The sequence below is a fragment of the Clarias gariepinus genome, chromosome 16 (assembly GCF_024256425.1).
Source record: "Clarias gariepinus isolate MV-2021 ecotype Netherlands chromosome 16, CGAR_prim_01v2, whole genome shotgun sequence".
Classification (NCBI taxonomy): Eukaryota; Metazoa; Chordata; class Actinopteri; order Siluriformes; family Clariidae; genus Clarias; species Clarias gariepinus.
In genome coordinates, this window is record NC_071115.1 from 8,869,101 (window position 1) to 8,888,372 (window position 19,272).

Genomic DNA, 19,272 nt, shown 5'->3' on the forward strand with positions numbered 1-19,272 from the left:
ATATAATATATTTATGTTTTTAAAGTTATGTATTTATGTATTAAAAGTTTAATGTCCTTATTATTCATTTACCTGTTTTCTTTATAAATTATAAAGCTCCAATGCTACTTGAACTACATGGTCGCAAAAAGTTCTATTTGAATAATCACATGAAGAACTTTATTGCCCATTTTTTTTTTAATTACCCGCAGTCTGCTTTATGCATTTTGTCCATGTTTTACATGTGATCAAATATTATTCACATAATCACAGGTGAAAAACACATGATCACATGATGTGAAATGTCGATTGCTGTTCCTAAGGTAAGTTAATTAATTCTTATTATTATCAATGTAATTGCCAATTAAAACCTTCAGATGGTGCTACATACATACATTTTCCAAAAAGAACATATTTCATTATTGAGAATCTTTCTCTTTACTCATTTTATATCTCTCTTCAGCTTTCCATTTTACTGAGTGTTGAAATCGAGCATGCGCTGTCTAATAGCTGATTTTCCGCCCACTTGTACTCTGTCAAACATAAACACTGATAATTACTACCAAGGCTGGATGAGTACAGGCAGTAGGCTATAATTAAATCGAAATCTTTTAACCTTCACCCGCCATCTGTTTCATGCAATTAATACGGATTTGGCCTGATGCTCAAAAATATAAACTGTTCATTCTTGAAAGAATTTAGTTCTCTAAAAAAATACTTACAGACTTACAGTCTGTCTGAAAAGATATTCAAATTGAATCCGAGCCATTTCTTATGTGACAGATGTTAGGGCAGCTGGATGGGCGTAGAAATATATCCAATTTCAAACGGATTTAGCCAATTTAGGCCATTTTCACCCTTCATCTGCAGGCATATGAACATCTGAAGCTTATGTGTGATTACCACAGACAGGAATTTTAACACGTTTCCCTGTCCTGAGAAAATCTGGAAAGCTTTTTATTTAAAGGGAACTCATTCTCATTTTGTGTGAATCTGGTATTTTTTGCTAATATTGCAAAAAAAAAAAAAAAAAAACGTTGGACAGGAAACATGCTGTAGTTACCATAAAGTCCACTTTAGCTAAGTGAGCAGAACTCCAAACAGAGGTAGGGTTTCGGAATGGATCAGGGAAAGATGCCCGGTATCTCAGGAGCACCATTAGAGAGAGAGAATAATGTTTAATCATGGGTCGTGATGGTTTGTCTGTGAGAGTCCCAAGTGTTGAAAGTTTAACAGGACAGAGATCTTTGCATTTTCCTAATTTCTCTGTAACATGACAAGCTATCTACAGTATTAAGACTTATTAACTTTAAAAAAGGGGGCCCCCGAATGTTGTAGTATATATGACCCGCCACATCAAATCAGCTATTAAGTCACGTGTCACAATCTGGCCACTTATCCCCAGTAAAGGGCAAAATGAATGCTTCACCATACCAAGACATCTTGGACAATGCTTCTGTATGCTTCAAGCTTTGTGGCAACCTATTCTGTTCCAACATGAAGGACAAGCAAGGACTATAAAGACATGCTTTGATTAGTTTGGTGTGGAAGAACTTGACTGGCCCTAACACAGAGCCCTGACCTCAACGCCATCAAGCATCTTTGGGATGAACCGGACCTGGCAAATATTTTTGTCCATATAGTGTATTTGCACCTCGAGTTTGATCTTAAACAATCGTAGAAAAAAACCCACACTATCCTTTTAAAAAGCACAAGAGTGTTTCTGTAACATAAAGTGCATTTTATATCTTTTTTATAAGAATGAAAGCAGAAGGATCAGCCAGCTCTTGAGCTATTAGTGGAATGTCTTTATTACGCATTAATGCTGAGGAAATGTTCTCTCGATGTTCTTCTCTGTACGTTTATGCCAGCGCTTTTGTTCTTCATCTTATTAGTTTGATTTGTAACCGTGAGTCATAATGCCTACACAGACCTATTTTTTGTCGCTAATGAGCTGGGCAAATGAAAAGTCGTATCATTGAGATGATCGAGGCTAAAAAAAAGCCAGTGTATGAAACATTCCTACATCCAGCCGATGTCTTTTTATAGTGTGTGATGATCAAGCGCTCATTATTGTCTCCAACCCCATGGCCCTATATAAGGCAGCCACACCGACCGTGTGGAAGGGTTTTATGCAGTTGACAGAAATCTGAAAACGTGAAAACTTGTGATCTAGCAGAGTTAAAGGACAAACACTGATTTTTTTGTGGGAGAAAGGGAAAGGAAGAGACGAGAGTGAAAAGCTCGGCTTATTAATGACACTCCCTACCAGCCAGACAACCTGCGTGGGAAGATTTATGCATTAAATCCTGTGTTTGTCTGACACAACGTGCTTAAGGGAATACAGTAGGGGGAATATGAAGGAAAATAAACAAACAGTTGTGTAATGCTCTCTGCGGAGCAGTGGCTCGCATCACGACTCCCCCACTGAGAGCGCTCATTTATTTAATTATTTTTTTTGATCATTTGAAGAGACTTTTTTTTCAGGGGAAAATGCAACATTTATTTTTTCTTTTAAATACAGTACACTTTAATCAGCATTCGATGCAAGGAAGCGGTAGACTTTTTTACTTGACATATAAAAAAAAGAAAGAAAAAGATTTTGTTCAGTAAATACAAGTCAGACACTAAAATGCAGGCAAAAACCTTTAAAAATGTAATAATGAGAGGTCTTAAAATGCTATAACAAATCAGCAGGACATTTAATAAATAGTACAAAATAAATATGAAAATAGAATCCTCATACAGCCAGGAAACCTGTGCGTTAACTTTTTTAAAGGTTTTTCTTTTTTTTCATTATTAGAAAGTGTAGAGGATCATATTAATGCAGCATTTAAAAACTGGTACCTCAAAAAAAGCCCCCCCAAGCTCAAAGTTTCACGATGGCACGTCTTACAAACATCCCCAGGTGATCGAAACAACCATAGCAGTAAAAGAACGAAACACAGAAAACACAGAAAAAAATATCTCCAAGTAAGATCATGCAGCGAGGAAATTTAATTAGCACAGCATTCCTTGTGCCGGCATTGGCTTCTCTATAGTACGTTTACTTTAGGCTGCACAAATGAACTCGATGAGCTTAGACTCGGTAGGAAAAGTAGCATGCGTTCCAGAAAATATTTTTAACTCAGACCTTGGAGCCTTCACAAGTCCCACTGCAATCTCAATCGCGGTTCAGAATAAGACACTTAACTGCAGTAAACCCTGTTCAGCAAACGTGTGAACGAGTTGATACATAAAAATTTGTATGAACTTTTTTTTTTTTTTTTACCTAGACAATAATTTCATCTACAAATGACAACCATCATATCGATTCTGTTAGCTTGGCTAGCAACCTGTGGAGTTAGCAACCTGGAATTTCTCTCTCTTTTTTCATTTGGAGGAAATTTCCAACTTCAGTGTTTCCTGTACCAGTGCAGGTGTACCTTCTCTACAAAACTTGAACAGTTTCTTTTTTTTTCAGCTTTCAGTGTTTTATCTTCATTTAGAATTTTACCCTTGGATTTGGGAAAGCTGCCCATGAGGTGGAAATATCTTAAATGCGACTCCCATGTTGAGTAGCCAATCAATCAAGGAACTTATTTCTTTAAAGTTGGAGCAAACTGATAAATCAATGTCATGTAGACATAACAGAACGCTGTCTATTCCGCTTTATCCTGTATACGGGGTTGAAGGAAGCCTATCCCATGAGGCGGGGTACACCCTGGATGGGGTGCCAAACCATCACAGGGCACACACACATACAATCACACTCACCCGCTTTTTCACACACTTCGGACAATTTTGAAACGCTAATAACTTAACCTGCATGTCTCGGGACTGCGGGAGGAAACCGGAGCACCCTGAGGAAATCCACCAAGTACTAACAAACTCTACACGCACATAAGGCAGGACTTGAACCCTCGACCCCTGGAGGTGCGACTCCACAGTGTCGACCACTACATCACAGTTCTGCCTGAAAGTTTTTTCAATGACTTTACATAAAATATTATAATAATATCACATAAGAAAATCAGTTTTGTTGTTGCTGTTCCTTAGAACCAAACCTTTTGACCTGGAGACAAACTGGTTCAATCCTCCTGTCCAACATGGTTAAAAACTGCCCTTATTTGTTTTACCAATAGCCTTTCGATGACGTGGTCCCTCAAGGGGCCTAGACGAAAAACTTGGTAACGATGGTAAACGATGGTAAGTTGGCTCAAAGAATCTGTTTTAGCAATTATTTTGGTTTTAGTTTGTTTGGCATACAAATCTCTCTATATAATAATTTGCATTTTATACGTACATACATGCATACATCCTATACATGTTGTCATTTGAACATTCATGTCTCATGTAGTTTGATGCCAAGCAGCACTTGTTCTTTGGTGAAGCTAGCTGCAATGGAGATTGTGAGGTATTAGTGTCAAAGCAAAGCAAAAAAACAAACAAACAAACAAACAAACCAAAAAAATGTTTGTGCAGTCTATAAACTCTTTTGCAACACCACTGCTTTCTTGGAGAAACTGGCATGCAGTGAGAATTGGGAAAGTTATCTGGTAAATACTGAATTTAGACCCCTGCAGGACCCAAGTTCTCCGTAGCGGTCATTTCTGCAGTGGGGCTGAGGGCAGGGTCATGCAGGTGAACAGGACTCGACCCGACCAGGTCATTCTGTCTAGGCCCTGTTGGCAAGTGTAACGAGCTCGGGCTACAAATCCCAGCACGCATGAGTGAACTGACCGCTGTAAGGGGCTGCGATTGGCCAGTTGGCGTCAGAGAGATGTGGATAGGTGTTGAGCGTTGGCATGTCAGGTCAGGGGTGGTCTGCAGGCTCAGAGAGGTGTGCGGCTGACTAAGGCTGCCATGGGAATACAGAGCTTGACTTGGAGAGTTGGTTTGAGGTCCTATACTGCTAGGTCCTGAGACAGGCGGGAAACTCGGAGCCAAGCTGAGAAGACAGGGCACCTGCCGGCTAGCTGAGTGGCCCATGTATTGCGAATTCGGTGTTGTCCTGGACGTCTGGTATGGGTTCGGCTGACTCTCCAGTCCCAAGGCTGAGCGTCGTTCCTGTTCGGGGCAGCACAGAGAGTGAGGGCAGGTGCCGTGTGGAGGACTGGGAGGTGGATGGAGATGCTCCATTTCCACTTCCTGTCCCAGGACAGAACCTCTTCCGCAGCCACAGCTGGGAGCCTGGGCAATGTTGAAGGACACCCGAGGGGGCCAGTCAGACGGAGGTGGTGTCAGGCTGGTGCTAAAAGATGAGTATGTTGGAAGGGGTGGAGCGAAGTGGGGCATGGTCACGTGGGTGTGCAGGAAGTGCATCATCTCATGCAGACCTTTAGCAAGGTTGGACACTTCCTGGTTCAAGCGGTTCATCTGAAACACAGTAGAAATCAATCTTATACACTGTTTGTATATTGACTGATTATCATCTTGTGCTTAACACAAATCCCCTCAGCACAAGGAGCATTTCCCAGTCCATTGTTCTGCTCCCATATGTGTGTATACTTACATTTGCCTTTGGTTAGTGTTTTTATTTATATCCTCATGTTCCCATCTCATCTTGCCTGCCTGCCTACCTGCCATGGACTCTGACTTTAACTTTGGTAACTGGAGAGCTCACATGCAGAGCTCACACATTTGCATCTCTCACTAATTGCAGAGTATTTCTGTGTTCTCTCTTTGTCCTAAATTTTGAGCAACTCAAGGTTTGAGAAATGTGTGAAATAAATGTAATATGTAATGATTTATTATTAATGTGCTTTATTAATTAGTAAAGGTCCAAATGCTGCAGCATTAAAAAAAGAATAAAAAAAAAAAAAAATTTAGTTATTCCTGCTGTGTCTACTGAGTAAAACGTTTAATCAATATAAAAATAAATATTTATTTCGTAAAAAATCTCGCCATTACATTTTAAAAGCATGAGAATTTTTATATCTGTATCCTGTCGCCATGGGACAAATTGCTATGACAACAATGAAAAGAACCCATACCCTTGATCCTGTCGAGTACAGCTTTTTGGCTGCATTTTAGTAAAAAATAGAAATAGGAAACGTTTTTTTTCTGTTGAGGTGGATGTAATTTCAGGGCTGGAAAAAGTAGTACAAATAAAAATTATAGATGAATTGCACAGAAATATTGTGAAAAAAAAATATTTTAAATAGAATTACGATAGAATTATTATTGTAAAAATTCTTTAAAAAAAACAAAAACAAGCACTTTAAACAGAATGATCATTTTATATAGAAAGAGAAAATGAAAGTCTTTTCTTTCACTCATTGCGAGGCCTGGAGCTTATCCTAAAGGGCCTATCTACTAGATGTACCTGGACAGGGTACCACAGTCACTCAAACAATATATCCTAATCTGCATGTTTTTGGACTTTGGGAGGAAACTGGAGCACCAGGAGAACCCCCCCCCCCAAGCACTGCCAAACTCTACACACACAGAAGGCAGGATTTGAACCCTCGTCCCTGGACATGTGACTCCACAGTGTAGACCACTACGTCACAGTTCTTCCTGAAAGTCTTTCCAATTTACTTTACATAAAATATCATAAAACTAAACTTTTAGTGATGCTTTTTGTTATGCATTAGCGTTATGATCCAGACAAACATGTGAGTGTGTGTGTACTGAATACCTCTGTGTTGAGTTGGGAGATGGTTTGTCTAACTTCTTCTGTCTCAAGCAAAAGGTTGGCATTCACCTGAAGGGGATCTAGAAAGCAAAAAAACTTATGAGAATCACAGTACCGTATAAAAGTCTCGGCACCCTAATCTTTGAAAAGGTAAATTTGGGTCTTATATGTTAAAATTTTTATCATAGGTGGGGTATGACAATTACATTTAGGCATTTGAAAGACGCTCTTATCCAGAGTGACTTACATTTTTATCTCATTACACATCTGAGCGTTAAGGGCCTTACTCAAGGCCCCAACAGTGGCAATTTGGTGTTTGTGGGGTTTGAACCCGGGATCTTCCGAACCATAATCCAATGCCTTAACCACTGAGCTACCCCTGGCCCTAATCAAAGCCCCTGAAATAACTGTGGTGGTCCCTGAGGGTCCCTGAGACTACTGATGAATTTTTTTTTTAAAACGTCGACAGATTGTTACACTCAATATTGACTATTTATACCATTTTTTGCTTTTTTAAATATTTAAATGTCTAGTTGATTTTTGCAGGCATCTTCGCTTTGTAGCATTTTTTTTGGCACAGTACTGTACATTTTAGGTATATATCGTTCTTTTAATCATTATATATTTTTTAAAACCATATCATTTACACACACTATATACGTACAGTAAGGGCTATATACAGCACATTACTGGCATTTACATTACAACCATGTGCTAAGCAATACTGATAAGCTCTTACCTTTGGCCCGTCGATTGGAGGTGACCTCACTGGGTTCCACGTTGAAGTGAAACGCTGGTTCGTTGTCCTCAATACCATCCACAACCCTGCATAAGGACATCAGGATACTCTCAAATAAATGTCTTTTTTTTTCTCCAAAATTCAAAACCAATCCAAATACAAAACTCTTTTCCTTGAATCTTTACAGAGCAGCTTAGTTCTGACATTCATTAAAGCATGCTGACATTTCAGCAAATGCCTTTCGCATGATTAAAAAAAGGGAAACTTAATGAAAAAGGCCCATTTAATTGGAGCGTTGTAGACTATTTAAACATGGCAAGTTGTGCCCTATTTCATTTTAATGGCTCACGTGTGGTAGTTAATGAGCAATATTAATTAGTCTAGGTCCTTATTCAAATGCTATTTCATGTATAAAAAAAAAAGCATGCACGAGTATTGCTTTGCAGTGTACTTTTAGTGTGGTCTTTCATTTGGTTGTAATCACCAATTCAACAAAACCAACCACTTACAAAAGCAACCTCATACTCCAGAACATCTATTCTGAATGGCAACTAATTCTTTCCACCTGTTCATTATTTTTCTACCCATCCCGAGGCATCTGGAGATTGTGCCAGCCTCAGTAGACTCAGTAGGCCAACCCTGCGAGGATTCTGAGACATCCAAAGAGGGACCAGCTCCAGCTGGATTCTCCTTCATGATGGTTTGGAGCTACACATGCTGCTCCTGAGCGTCCAGTGATCCAGACCCCATCTGCCCTCCGCACCTACTGACTCATCCCTGTGCTGAACTGGACTTCATGTTGATTTAAATTACTTCTGTTATACTGAACTTTCAGCTGCATAACACACATGATGTTATATCATCTCTATCTGTTATCACCCAAATGAGGATGGGTTCCCTGTTGAGTCTGGTTCCTCTCAAGGTTTCTTCCTATTGCCATCTCAGGGAGTTTTTCCTTGCCACTGTCACCGTCACCCTTGGCTTGCTCATCAGAGACAATTCATTCATCATTCATTCATTCATCTTATTATTATCTAGACAATTTTTTCTCACATATACACACTTCCATAATTTTTTTTTTTTTAATTTTGTGAAGCTGCTTTGAGACAATGACCATTGTTAAAAGCGCTATCTAAATAAAATTGAACTTTTTCTTTTCTTCACCAACTTTTCTCCCTTGTGTGAGTGAGTGTGTGTGTTCTGAGATTCCAGGCTCCAGATTGACTTTAAGTCCAGAATAAAAGACGCCGTTGGAGACGATGATGATGATAAAGTTCTAAAGACAGATGGAAAGATGGGAGGATATTTTGGTTTCTGATATTCAAGTCTGTTGCTTCAGTGTTTTTTTTTTTTTTTCAGATCTTTTTTGTCAGATGTTACTTTGATATACTGAAGTCTTGTGTCATGCCAACAGTAAAGCATCCTGAGACCATTCATGTGAAGGGGTTGTTTCTCAGCCAAGGGAGGGGGCTCACTCACAATTCTGCCTAAAAAGAGAGTGGTACAAAAACATCCTCTGAGAGCAACCATCCAAGAACAGTCTGGAGATGAACAATGCCTTTTCCAGCATCATGGATCATCTCGCCATAATGCAAAAGTGATAACTAAGTGGCTCATCCACATTTGTGGTTGATGTCCATGAAACTCTCCAAACCATAATCCTATTACGAACTTGTGGTCAATCCTCAAGAAGCGGGTGGACAAAGAAAAACCCACAAATTCGGAAAAACTCCAAGCATCGATCATGGAAGAATGGGCTCGCCATCAGTCAGGATGTAGCATAGAAGTTGATTGACAGCATGCCAGGGTGAATTGCAGAGGTCTTAAAAAAGAAGGTCCAACACTGCAAATAAAAATCTTCGACACTTTCAAAAAACTTGTAATTATACTTCAGTGTACCATAGTAACAACTAACAAAAACACTGAAGCAGCAGACTTTGTGAAAATATTTGGCCATGTCTGTAAAGGCAGACTCGGTACACAATGTGCACAATGTGTGTGTGTGTGTGTGTGTGTGTGTGTGTGTGTGCTTATTCATTCTTCATTGAATATCAGAAACTAAAATAGCTTCCCAACTTTCAACCTGTCCTTAAAGCTTAATCATTACCATCAGACATCAGCAGCAGAAAATGTATGTTCGTGTCATTCTCAGAACTTTCGGTCACGGCTGTAGAGTGCGTAAGAAACACATTCTAATAAATCAAGCCTTTCATTTCACTGACTTGATTATTTTAGAGTCGTGAGGAGCTTGGAATGTTCGGTCGAGAGTTATGCTGCTTTCACCCTAGATATGATTAACTTCTACCATTCCCGTGACTTTTACCATTACAGCAAGTACACTATTTGAACCACAAATACACATGCCTATGATACTGAGATATGTGTGTATCTATGCACTGTATATAGGCATGTGTATTATTAAATTTGATATATTCCCACAAAATTACAGATTCAGAATGACATTCAGATTGATTGATAACTTTGTGGAAAACTGCCTTTAGCTTTACAATAATTAACTGAACAACACAATTCGCTTACATACTGTACAGTACACTCCCACACAGAGACAAAGACATGATTCATACTGTACATCCACATGTAGAACAGGTGGAATGAGCAATTAGGTAGAAATAAATTAAATGAATAATTACTGTAGTAAGCCTTTTAGTTTATATTTGGACGCTGTTTTAATTGCATTTTTTGCAGTTTCAAGTATTATAACTGTGCTTTTGTTTACAATATTTTACACAACGCACAAAGCTTTTACACTTTAGTACAACATTTTTCTAGCATTAGAGTTCCCAATAAAGTACTGTAAAAATTTACAGTAAACCACTGAAAAAGAAATTCCAGGTTAGAAATTTTTATATTTTACGAGGTAGATAACAACAACACACATCCGTTAGCTACTGTACATCTCATTCGTCATCTTCTATACTATACTGCTTTATCCTGTATTCAGGGTCATGGGGGACCTGGAGCCCATCCCAGGAGACTTAGGGCATGAGGCGGGGTACACCCTGGACAGGGTGCCAATTCATCAAGGGGCGCACGCTTATTTACACACTACTAATCAGTCTGGGATTTAAACCCATAATCTTCTGGAGAATATTGCAAGCTACACCTAGCTTACCCTTACAAAGTTGTGTGTTTAAATCCCAACACTGCCCATGTGTGTGTGTGTGTTTGCGGTTATTTACAGCATTTTATTGTCGTTACCTGGGGCTCAGGTCTAGCGGACTGACGCAGGTAAGTGAGGGGATGAGCAGCTTGGCCGGACGGTTGACGGGGCCCGTGTCGATCACCGGGGGGCACAGCTCCTCGCTGCCTGGTGGATGAGGTGAGGGACTCTGTCCTCTGTAGCCTTGGGTCGGAGAGCGGCAGAGGCGGAGCATGCCGAAATGACGCAGCTCTTCCCCTAACATGGCGCTCAGAGCAGAATGGTTCGAGTTTCCCTCCATGCTGGCGAGCAGAGGCTGCCTGCCTACTTCCTGTCCTGGATCATCCTCGTCCTCGGCTTCCACAATGAAGGGCAATTTCGGCTCAGGAGTAAGGAGGGTGTCAGAACGACCCTGACAAACATGAACAATAGAGGAGAGATAAGAGAATTAGAGAAATTGATAACATCGATCACGTCAGACACTCTCACAAAAATTAATAATTGAGCCTAAGTTCTGTTCTCACTATTGATCACAACCAACATTTAACAGATGAGTAGCTGTGGAATCATTTTATAACATATTCTAATGATGATTCTGTATCTCAACAGTTTATACCATATTTTATATATTTTAATTGGTCAGAAAGCATTGATGACTTTAAAAAAAAAAAAAAAATCGGATTATTTGATTAACAAGATCTGGCACAGGGTTTACGCCAGATTCTCTTACTGTTACAACCATCCCATTTTCTTCAACTGGGCTTGTGCTGTCTTGGGCATAGCGTTAGGGTTCCCCCCTCAAAAGCCCAACAGTGGTGACCCAGGGGTACGGTATACTCCGATACAGTACCTTTTTCATGGGGATATGTTTATTTACTGCTCTAGGAGTGTGATTTTTTTATAAACCTCAAAAGTAATATATAATAGGACTAAATGAGAACAACCAAAGATGATATATAAGGAGTTTGTATAAATATATATCTTTCATCTTAGTGATTTGTGTTGCAGTACGCTCATTTTTTTTTTTACTACACTATACATGAATGATGATCTGTGATTGCTACTAAATGTTTATTGTCTATTATGTCACTATCTACACCATTCTGTCATTGTTTGTCCCCTCTAACAGCACACTCTGTCGTTTTTGAATCCTTACTATTCAAATTCAACTATTTTACGAGACATTAAGTAAAGGTGACGAAAGGCTGTACAGTAGAGCAACTTTCCACTTTACCACTGAAGTGCTTCCTGACCATAAAGGAGACTCTTACATATTACTCAAATCCAATTACACATACAATTTCTTCTGCACATGAAATGTACATCAACCACTGTGTGTGTTTTAGAATTGAATAGCAGCATGATTATACAGTGTGTTCACTCAAGTGGAGTAGTAATTACCACAAGCATTCTCAATATTAAATCTTCCAAGATATTTTCAAGAAAATGTTGTTGATGTGTTTGAATTTGTCGCTTGGTTGTAGGTTTGTGAGAGTGTGCAGGTGTGAGTGTGATATATAGCTGGGAATATGTTTCACAAGTCAATGTGTGTGAGTGTGAGTGCATGTGTGAGCTAGCGTGTGTGTGTTATGAGCATGCAATGACTATCCCTGTGCGTATGGTACCTGTGAGGTTCTCGGAGAACGAGGAAATCGAGTCTGACCCTGTGGGAAAAGAACATGTTTAGTCCTGAGTTTCAAAAAACTGTATCCTATTGAGTTGAGTATTAAGTAAAGCAGGAACTAGGTGCCTTAAAGCACTACATCTAGCTGATCATCAGGTCATCTGGTTACCATGGTAACCCATTTACCCTGCAACCCTACGTATATCTTCAGCATGGTTTGACTTGGTTTTAGCGATCTCACCTCTCTAAGGTTGTACGTGAGGTTGTGGTGAATGTCCTCATTGAAGCAGTTGCCGTATTCGGGATAGAGCTCGAGGACCTCGCGGAGCGCCCTGATACTGATGTACTGCAGGTCACAATAGGTCAGAGCTTTCACGTCTGCATTGGCCTTGATCACCTGATCGCGCCCGGGCAAGTCTGCTCCAATCAGATCCCCCTTACCTGCACACAACATCCAGAGAAATCAAATGAGAGCGTTTTTTCAGGCAATATGGATTGGCTTGCTGTATACTGTATAGTGTACCCCGCCTCGTGCCCTAAGTCTCCTGGGATAGGCTCCAGGCCTCCCATGATCCTATACAGGATAAGCGGCGTAAAAGATGCAAGAAGAAACCAGTTTGGAAAAGCTGCATTATAGACCGGACGACTTGTCTGTCTTTACATGAGCCTCCTTTAAGCTTGTACCAAAGGTAGGATGAAGCTACAAAAACATACTAGCTTAGACCAATAGTAATGACCAGCTGAAAAACCCAAGGGAGCTCATTACAAATAAAAACGGACTGGGGACATTCAGTATTTTTAAACTTTTCTAGCAGCAATAAACCATTATAAGACAAACTTTATGTGTTTACAAGGGTATAAAAGAGCTCTCGAACATTTGGATGGCCTGGTTAGGAAAAAAGAAATTAGGGTAAAATGCTAACACCAGCCGTGAAAAGTACTTGTGTAGAATTGTTAAACGATATGTTTTTAAAAAACTGTAGGAGAACTGTTAGAGTGTGTCAAAACATGCTTAAAAAATGATGTAATGACGATCATTGGTAATGATACATCCAAATGTACCTGTCTTAGGCCTGCTTCATGTACAAATAATCATAATTATTGCAGAGTAGCACTGGGTCCTTTTGGAGTTTTGTCACTGGTGTAACCGCACACAGCTCTGAATCTAGAGGTCAGCATCGACATGACGTAAATGCAGATTATGGCTTTAATTTAAAAATACAACACCATAAATAAACAGAACTGAAATCTGAACAGGAACAGGAACCGAACAGGAACAAGAACAGGAACATGAACAGTAACAACAGCAGAGAAACAGATACAAGACAAAGACACTAGACTAGACTGGAGCTAGACACCAAAGGTCTAAAGGGCAAGGAGCGCCCTCCAGGGGTTATACAGGTTGTATGACAAATTCCAACTCAAAAACTGTCCAGTGGTCAGGGAAAACTGTCCAATAACAGAACTGCATACATCATGAATGCAAAGTCAATTCTGTGAATCCCTTACCGTGTGTAACTCCCAGTTCTTCGCATATATTCCATTTACAGAGTTTGCGACATGGCTTGATAATAATTTCTGCCTCTTTTCTCGTCTGCGTTTTTGTCTCATTTTGAAACCTTGTACAGTTTCCCTAAACATCCATGCCCCAAACGGTCTTTATGATCTAATCACAGTCTTCATGATCTTATCACATTCAAACAGCGTAACTAGTATGTTATATTGTTTTATGTTGTTGTGTTATTATGCCATAATTACAAGTTATCTTTAAGTTTTTTTTAACAGCAGGAGAAACATTATTCACGTTATCCCAGTAAAAACAAGGCAGCACTAATTAGACTATTGTGAATAAAAGGGAAAAATGGCCAGTAAGTATAAATACAAAATGGGTGTTCCTATAATACTGGTAATTATGATGTAACATTTACACTGATCAGTCATAACTTAAACAACAATAACATAACAATGATAACCACAAAGCCCAGTATTGTATTGTATAAGTTCCCCTAATGCTGTGGGTGCAGCTCTGACCCCTCACACCTGACTCTGCTGTGGTTTGAGGGTTGGGGCCTTTGTGGTTCAAATTTGTTTGTCTGGTGCATCCTATGTGTGCTCGATCAGGTCGGTACTGGGGGAGTCTGTAGATTAAATTAGTGCCCTTAGGTACGTTGTCTGCAAATCCCAGATGAATTTTTTTCACCAGTTTACTGATGTACATGGTGTTAATGTTATGGCTGGTCGGTGTATAATGCATACTATACTCTTTGTCTACTGTAATTATACTATACATCAATAACTATAATACCAATAGTAGCTGAACAAAATATAGCTGAACAATTGCAGAGTATGACTTACCCAATATGGCAAGCACCATGCCATCCTTAAGCACCTCTAGTGATCCGGAGCAAACGAAGTGATGGGCGTGGAGGGCATCTCCGTGTCGGATGAGGTATTCACCTGGGGCGCAGAAAGAAGTCTTGATGTGCAGGGAGAGTGAACGCAGGCACCCTCTACTGGCAGAGGAGAAGAGGGGCAGCTGCAAGATGTCCTTGTTGAGGTGCATGGCGATGTCCGCGCACAACTCATCCGGGAAGTCGTGCAGCAGCTGGAAGAGAAGGTTAGACCAAGTTATATCAACAGTTAGCTAACGATGAAGCAACATACCCCTCATCATCATCGTTTGGTTTCTCAGTAACACCTTTTTTAAAAGAAAATCCTTTGTACGCAAGTTGATGTAGCTCGCAATATATATGTGTATGCTAACCACTTGTCCAACTCTAATTAAACACTGGCTCAGCTTTGGGGGAGATTAAACATTAAACGTTATTTAAAATCATGCCAACAGTAGCGAGACACGACGCAAGCAACAGTTGCCAGAACACACAGAGTTCCTGCAAGTTCTCAGAAGTGTGTTTGCTGTTTTTGCCCCTTAATCACTGAATAAATTAGTACGTCTGCAAAGTGTAAATGAGAGTCACCCTCCCCCCCCTCTCCCTCCCTTTCACCTCAAATTTTCTGTGCCTGCTACAGTAATTAGCTGTGCCATCCCTTTACTGTGTGCTAACCATTGAGACAGCCTAACAAAAGGCGCTGTTCAGTGAAGATGAGTCGAGTGGCAATTAGCTCGGTGAAGAAGCTGCGACCCGTATTCTGTGTGATATGTCTCATACTCAATGTGCTAACATGCCACCCATTTTGAGAGTTAGCATATAATCAGATATGCTAAGAGAAAAGGAGAGAAAAGAAAAGGTACAGTAGAATATTGGTTTGACTCAACATGATTGTATTGAGTTTGTCTTTTTGACTATACAGTATATTAAATGCATTAATTATATGGTCATGCTGGGATGTCTTATAGTACCCTGTTATATCTCATTGTTTGAGGATTTCTAGATCATCCTTGGCTTTGTCTGGCTACAATAACATCCAGACAGAAATTAAGATTGAAATTTTTTAAGACTAAAATTGAGTAGTCCTGAGCCACCCCTCATTTCTTCATATTAACTTACATTCAGTGATGCAGATTGAATTAAAGAAGTAGGAAGTAGGAAATGTGTTTTTTACTGTGACAGGCTGAAAAATGCCTAAAGAAACAATTTAAAAATGCAGCAGCAACCTCATTTTCCCTCTCATCTATTGTAACCACTCAGCATTCAACATCACCGGTATACTAATCATTAATCACCAGCCTGATCATTTGCACCTGTTTATCCCTGGTTCATGCATTAAGTTAGTTTTTTTTTATGCTTAAATAATGTATAGTTCACTAGGTGACTTAACAAATAAATAAAAAAAATAGCTGAAACGGGTCTGGTACAGGGATCAGAGTGAAAATGTAAACCAAAAAAGTATTTAAGGAAGGCTCCTGCTTAAGACGACATTACAAATATAAGCAAAATACGAAGAAATGAAGGGTGTCTCCAGACATTTGCACAGAACCGTACTGTAGTTCGGCTGGGGGCAGGGGTAGCTCGGTGGTTAAGCCGTTGGACTAGTGACCAGGGCCCGTATTCACCAAGCTTCTTAGAATTCTCTCAGAGAGCTCTTTTCTTAGCGTAAAAAGTCCTAGCTGGGAGTTCTAGGCTAAAAGTGACTTAGGAAACTTCTCAGAACAACTCTGAGTAAGGAAAGTACAAAAACCCTTATCTTCGTTTGGAGGTGTGGTTGACCCCGTTGCTAGGGATGATGCAGCAATTCAAGAACTGTGATTGGTTAATACAAACTCTGTAAAGGTCTTAAAATATGCTTTGTGTGAAAATAGAATATTTGATAGTAGAACAGACAGTAAAATCATAATGTTTGTATATAAAAAAATTGTATAATCATGAATGCCGGCTACTTTAGGCAAAGTTTCTTTCATAGGCTAAATATCTTAAATATTATATAGTAAATAAAGTGCTGTGTGGCTTCAAAAGTAGACAAATTTTCAACATTTGGCTTTTTTAATTAACTAAGTTCTTACATTTATTTACCAAACTGATTTTATCACTTGTATTCCGTTTTAGATTGTTGGCAGCAAAATGGCTCAACTTTTACTAGTTTACATGATTGCAGGACAGTCTATTTAAATTGCACGTTTGGATGGTATGTAGCCAACAGTCCAAGAGGGATCATGGAAGGATGTAAAACAACAACAACAACAAAAAATTGGACAGCGGAGGAGTGTTTACTTTTAGCTGTACTTTTAGTGTTTGAAGAATATTTCTTCTTTCCGCCATTTTGTCCTCTGCTTTTGTCCTCTGCTATAGGAACTCTTAAGCCTCTTAAAAGTCCTCCTCTCTACTCTTAACAAAGCTGTTTTTAGGTTTCAAACCACCACCACACCAACCCTGATTTTGAATGCTGTGTGTGTGTGCTAGCTACATTAGTTACCTCAGACTACGAGTTTGTTTTACTATAAGTACAGCTTAGCATTTTTGTTTTTCCTGTTGGAGTCAGAAACCGTTGTCATCAATCACCAATTGCTTCCCATAGTCAAGAAAAACAATGAGCTGATTTTTCAATTATCTAAGCTTATCTGTAGACAATTCAGTTTTTCTATCTTGCTAGCAGTAGCACACTACTCATGCTGAGTTTTACGTTGCATCTCGTTTTAACTCATTGGTTTTATTGCAAAAAAATGCCTTTAGCACGTCCTCTTTTTTTTTTTTTTCCACAGAGCACAGTTTGCAGTCTGCTTTGCTTTGGCTGGCATCATTAGTCATGAAATATGTCCAGACTGCTGTCATATCATGTTATCTGTTCATTAGCGCAACAGCGTGCACTAAGCTTATGTCACGCTGTATCACCTGGTAGGTTGGTATCATGGTTAGGAGTAAATAAGCACATTGCATCATCAAACAACAATCAGATAAGCCAATACCAGTATTTATTATCATTATTATTATACGACTAGACTGGAACTACTGTAGATGTGTAGTGATGGACTGCAAACCTGCGGCAGAAAGACCTCGTTAAGCTTCCTGCGGGTTGTCTCACCTCATTAGCATTGATCCCGTTGGTAACTGACCAGGTGGTTTGGAAGTACTCCAGCATGCGCTGCTTCAGCTGCTGAGGCAGGCGATGCACGCGGATGAAGTCCTTGAGATCCTTCATGCGTGTGTGGTAGAGGGAACGTCGTGAGTACATGCGCTGAATGATGGCTGTCACGTTGCCAAACACCACTGCGTGCATCAGAGCTGTGAGAAGCAGAGTCAGATAGATAATTCGCTGCTAATTAATGCAAGACAGCACAGCATAATGATCACACAGAGGCATGTAACGAGGAGGCATTGTGTTGTAAGACACACACACAAGAAAAAAAAACATATCACAGACAGACATCTGGTCTAAAAATTGTTGATTGGTTGTCTGACAGCTGTTCATTTAGAATTAGGATTTGAACATTTCAGATCCTGTACACACCCCCGATGAGCATGGTGCAGATGGAGAAGATCTTCTCGGCATCAGTGTTGGCACAGACGTTGCCAAATCCCACGCTGGTCAGACTGCTAAGGGTGAAGTAGAGCGAGGCGATGTAGGCACTGCGCATGGAAGGCCCGCCAACTGTGCCGTTTGTGTAAGGAGTCTCCAAGCGCTTCCCCAGCTCCTGCAGCCAGCCTGGGAGTGAGTCAGACCAAAGCAAAGCGTGAAAAATTAAAAGACTTCAGCACAGTTCTGGATATGTGCATCAATATATAGGTTCTCCATTTTGTTCTCCAGACTCGTGCCAAATCGTACAAACATTACTCTGCTACGGTACACGCCGTTCTTTTACTAGAGAGCAGCGAGCATTAGTATCAGATTTATTTCACTTTAGTGCTCAATGAATGTCCACATATTCACAATACTGTGCTTACCTACTGTATAATAATATCAGTCCTAATACCTGTTCAGACTGCACACCAGCCTGATTTTAATTGCTGCACCAGTGTAATGGTTTGAATTGTCTGAAATGAACATTCTGATGTTGTTGTAGCTTGGGCCAAATGTGGAGACCGGGACACCTTAGTCTTGGTGTGATCGATGATAGTGACAGAACAGATATAGTAGCATGCAAGATTGAAAAAGTCACAAAGACGAGCAGCTAAGAAGTTAACGTCTTGTCAGGACTGTTTGCATCATGCAGCTGATAAGGTCAAAAATACATAAATTAGACGGCATAATGAATGAGAGAATTCATTAACCTTGCAGCTGTTTATTATTCAATTCGTCATGATTAAATATGGAATTAAATTTGTTCCAACAGTAGAGATAAAGAGTATGTAAGAATATTTTAGTAAAATATACTTGTGTGTGCAGCAATGGAAAAATATGTTAATATTAATCAACATAATATTAATCCTAGTGAAATAATATACAGTAGAAGTAGGCAGAGAGTATGACAAGTCATAAAACATACTGGGTTCACTCAGAGGTGAGACGAGAAAATCAGACGACTATGAGACAGATCATAAAACATAAACAGTAAGGGGATGGGTAGTGATACTCAGTGTACAGTGTGTACCCAAAGTACATGAGAAAAAACCCTAGAGTGACCCAGACATGTACTTATTTTATAATTAGCTGTCATGTGGTAAATGATAATGATGTCATGATAAATAGACAGGATAAAAAGATGCCAGGTGCCAGACCCGACAGAGACACGAGCATAAGTTAAGGCGCCAGGTGCC

The 19,272-nt window shown here is 39.7% G+C and overlaps 1 protein-coding gene across 1 annotated transcript in view; it reads right to left on the reverse strand.

The window, feature by feature from the left end:
• Positions 1-3,690: 3,690 nt before the first annotated feature.
• The window catches only part of kcnh4a (potassium voltage-gated channel, subfamily H (eag-related), member 4a), a 49,567-nt gene continuing 33,985 nt past the window's right edge, over positions 3,691-19,272 (reverse strand). Inside the window, exons 8-16 of the mRNA XM_053515220.1 lie at positions 18,026-18,220; positions 17,600-17,799; positions 14,477-14,726; positions 12,363-12,562; positions 12,123-12,161; positions 10,557-10,909; positions 7,338-7,423; positions 6,602-6,678; positions 3,691-5,337 (exon numbers count right to left, since the gene is read on the reverse strand). Coding sequence (XP_053371195.1) covers positions 4,531-5,337; positions 6,602-6,678; positions 7,338-7,423; positions 10,557-10,909; positions 12,123-12,161; positions 12,363-12,562; positions 14,477-14,726; positions 17,600-17,799; positions 18,026-18,220 — 2,207 coding nt within the window. The 3' untranslated portion in view covers positions 3,691-4,530. The remainder of the gene's footprint in view (positions 5,338-6,601; positions 6,679-7,337; positions 7,424-10,556; positions 10,910-12,122; positions 12,162-12,362; positions 12,563-14,476; positions 14,727-17,599; positions 17,800-18,025; positions 18,221-19,272) is intronic.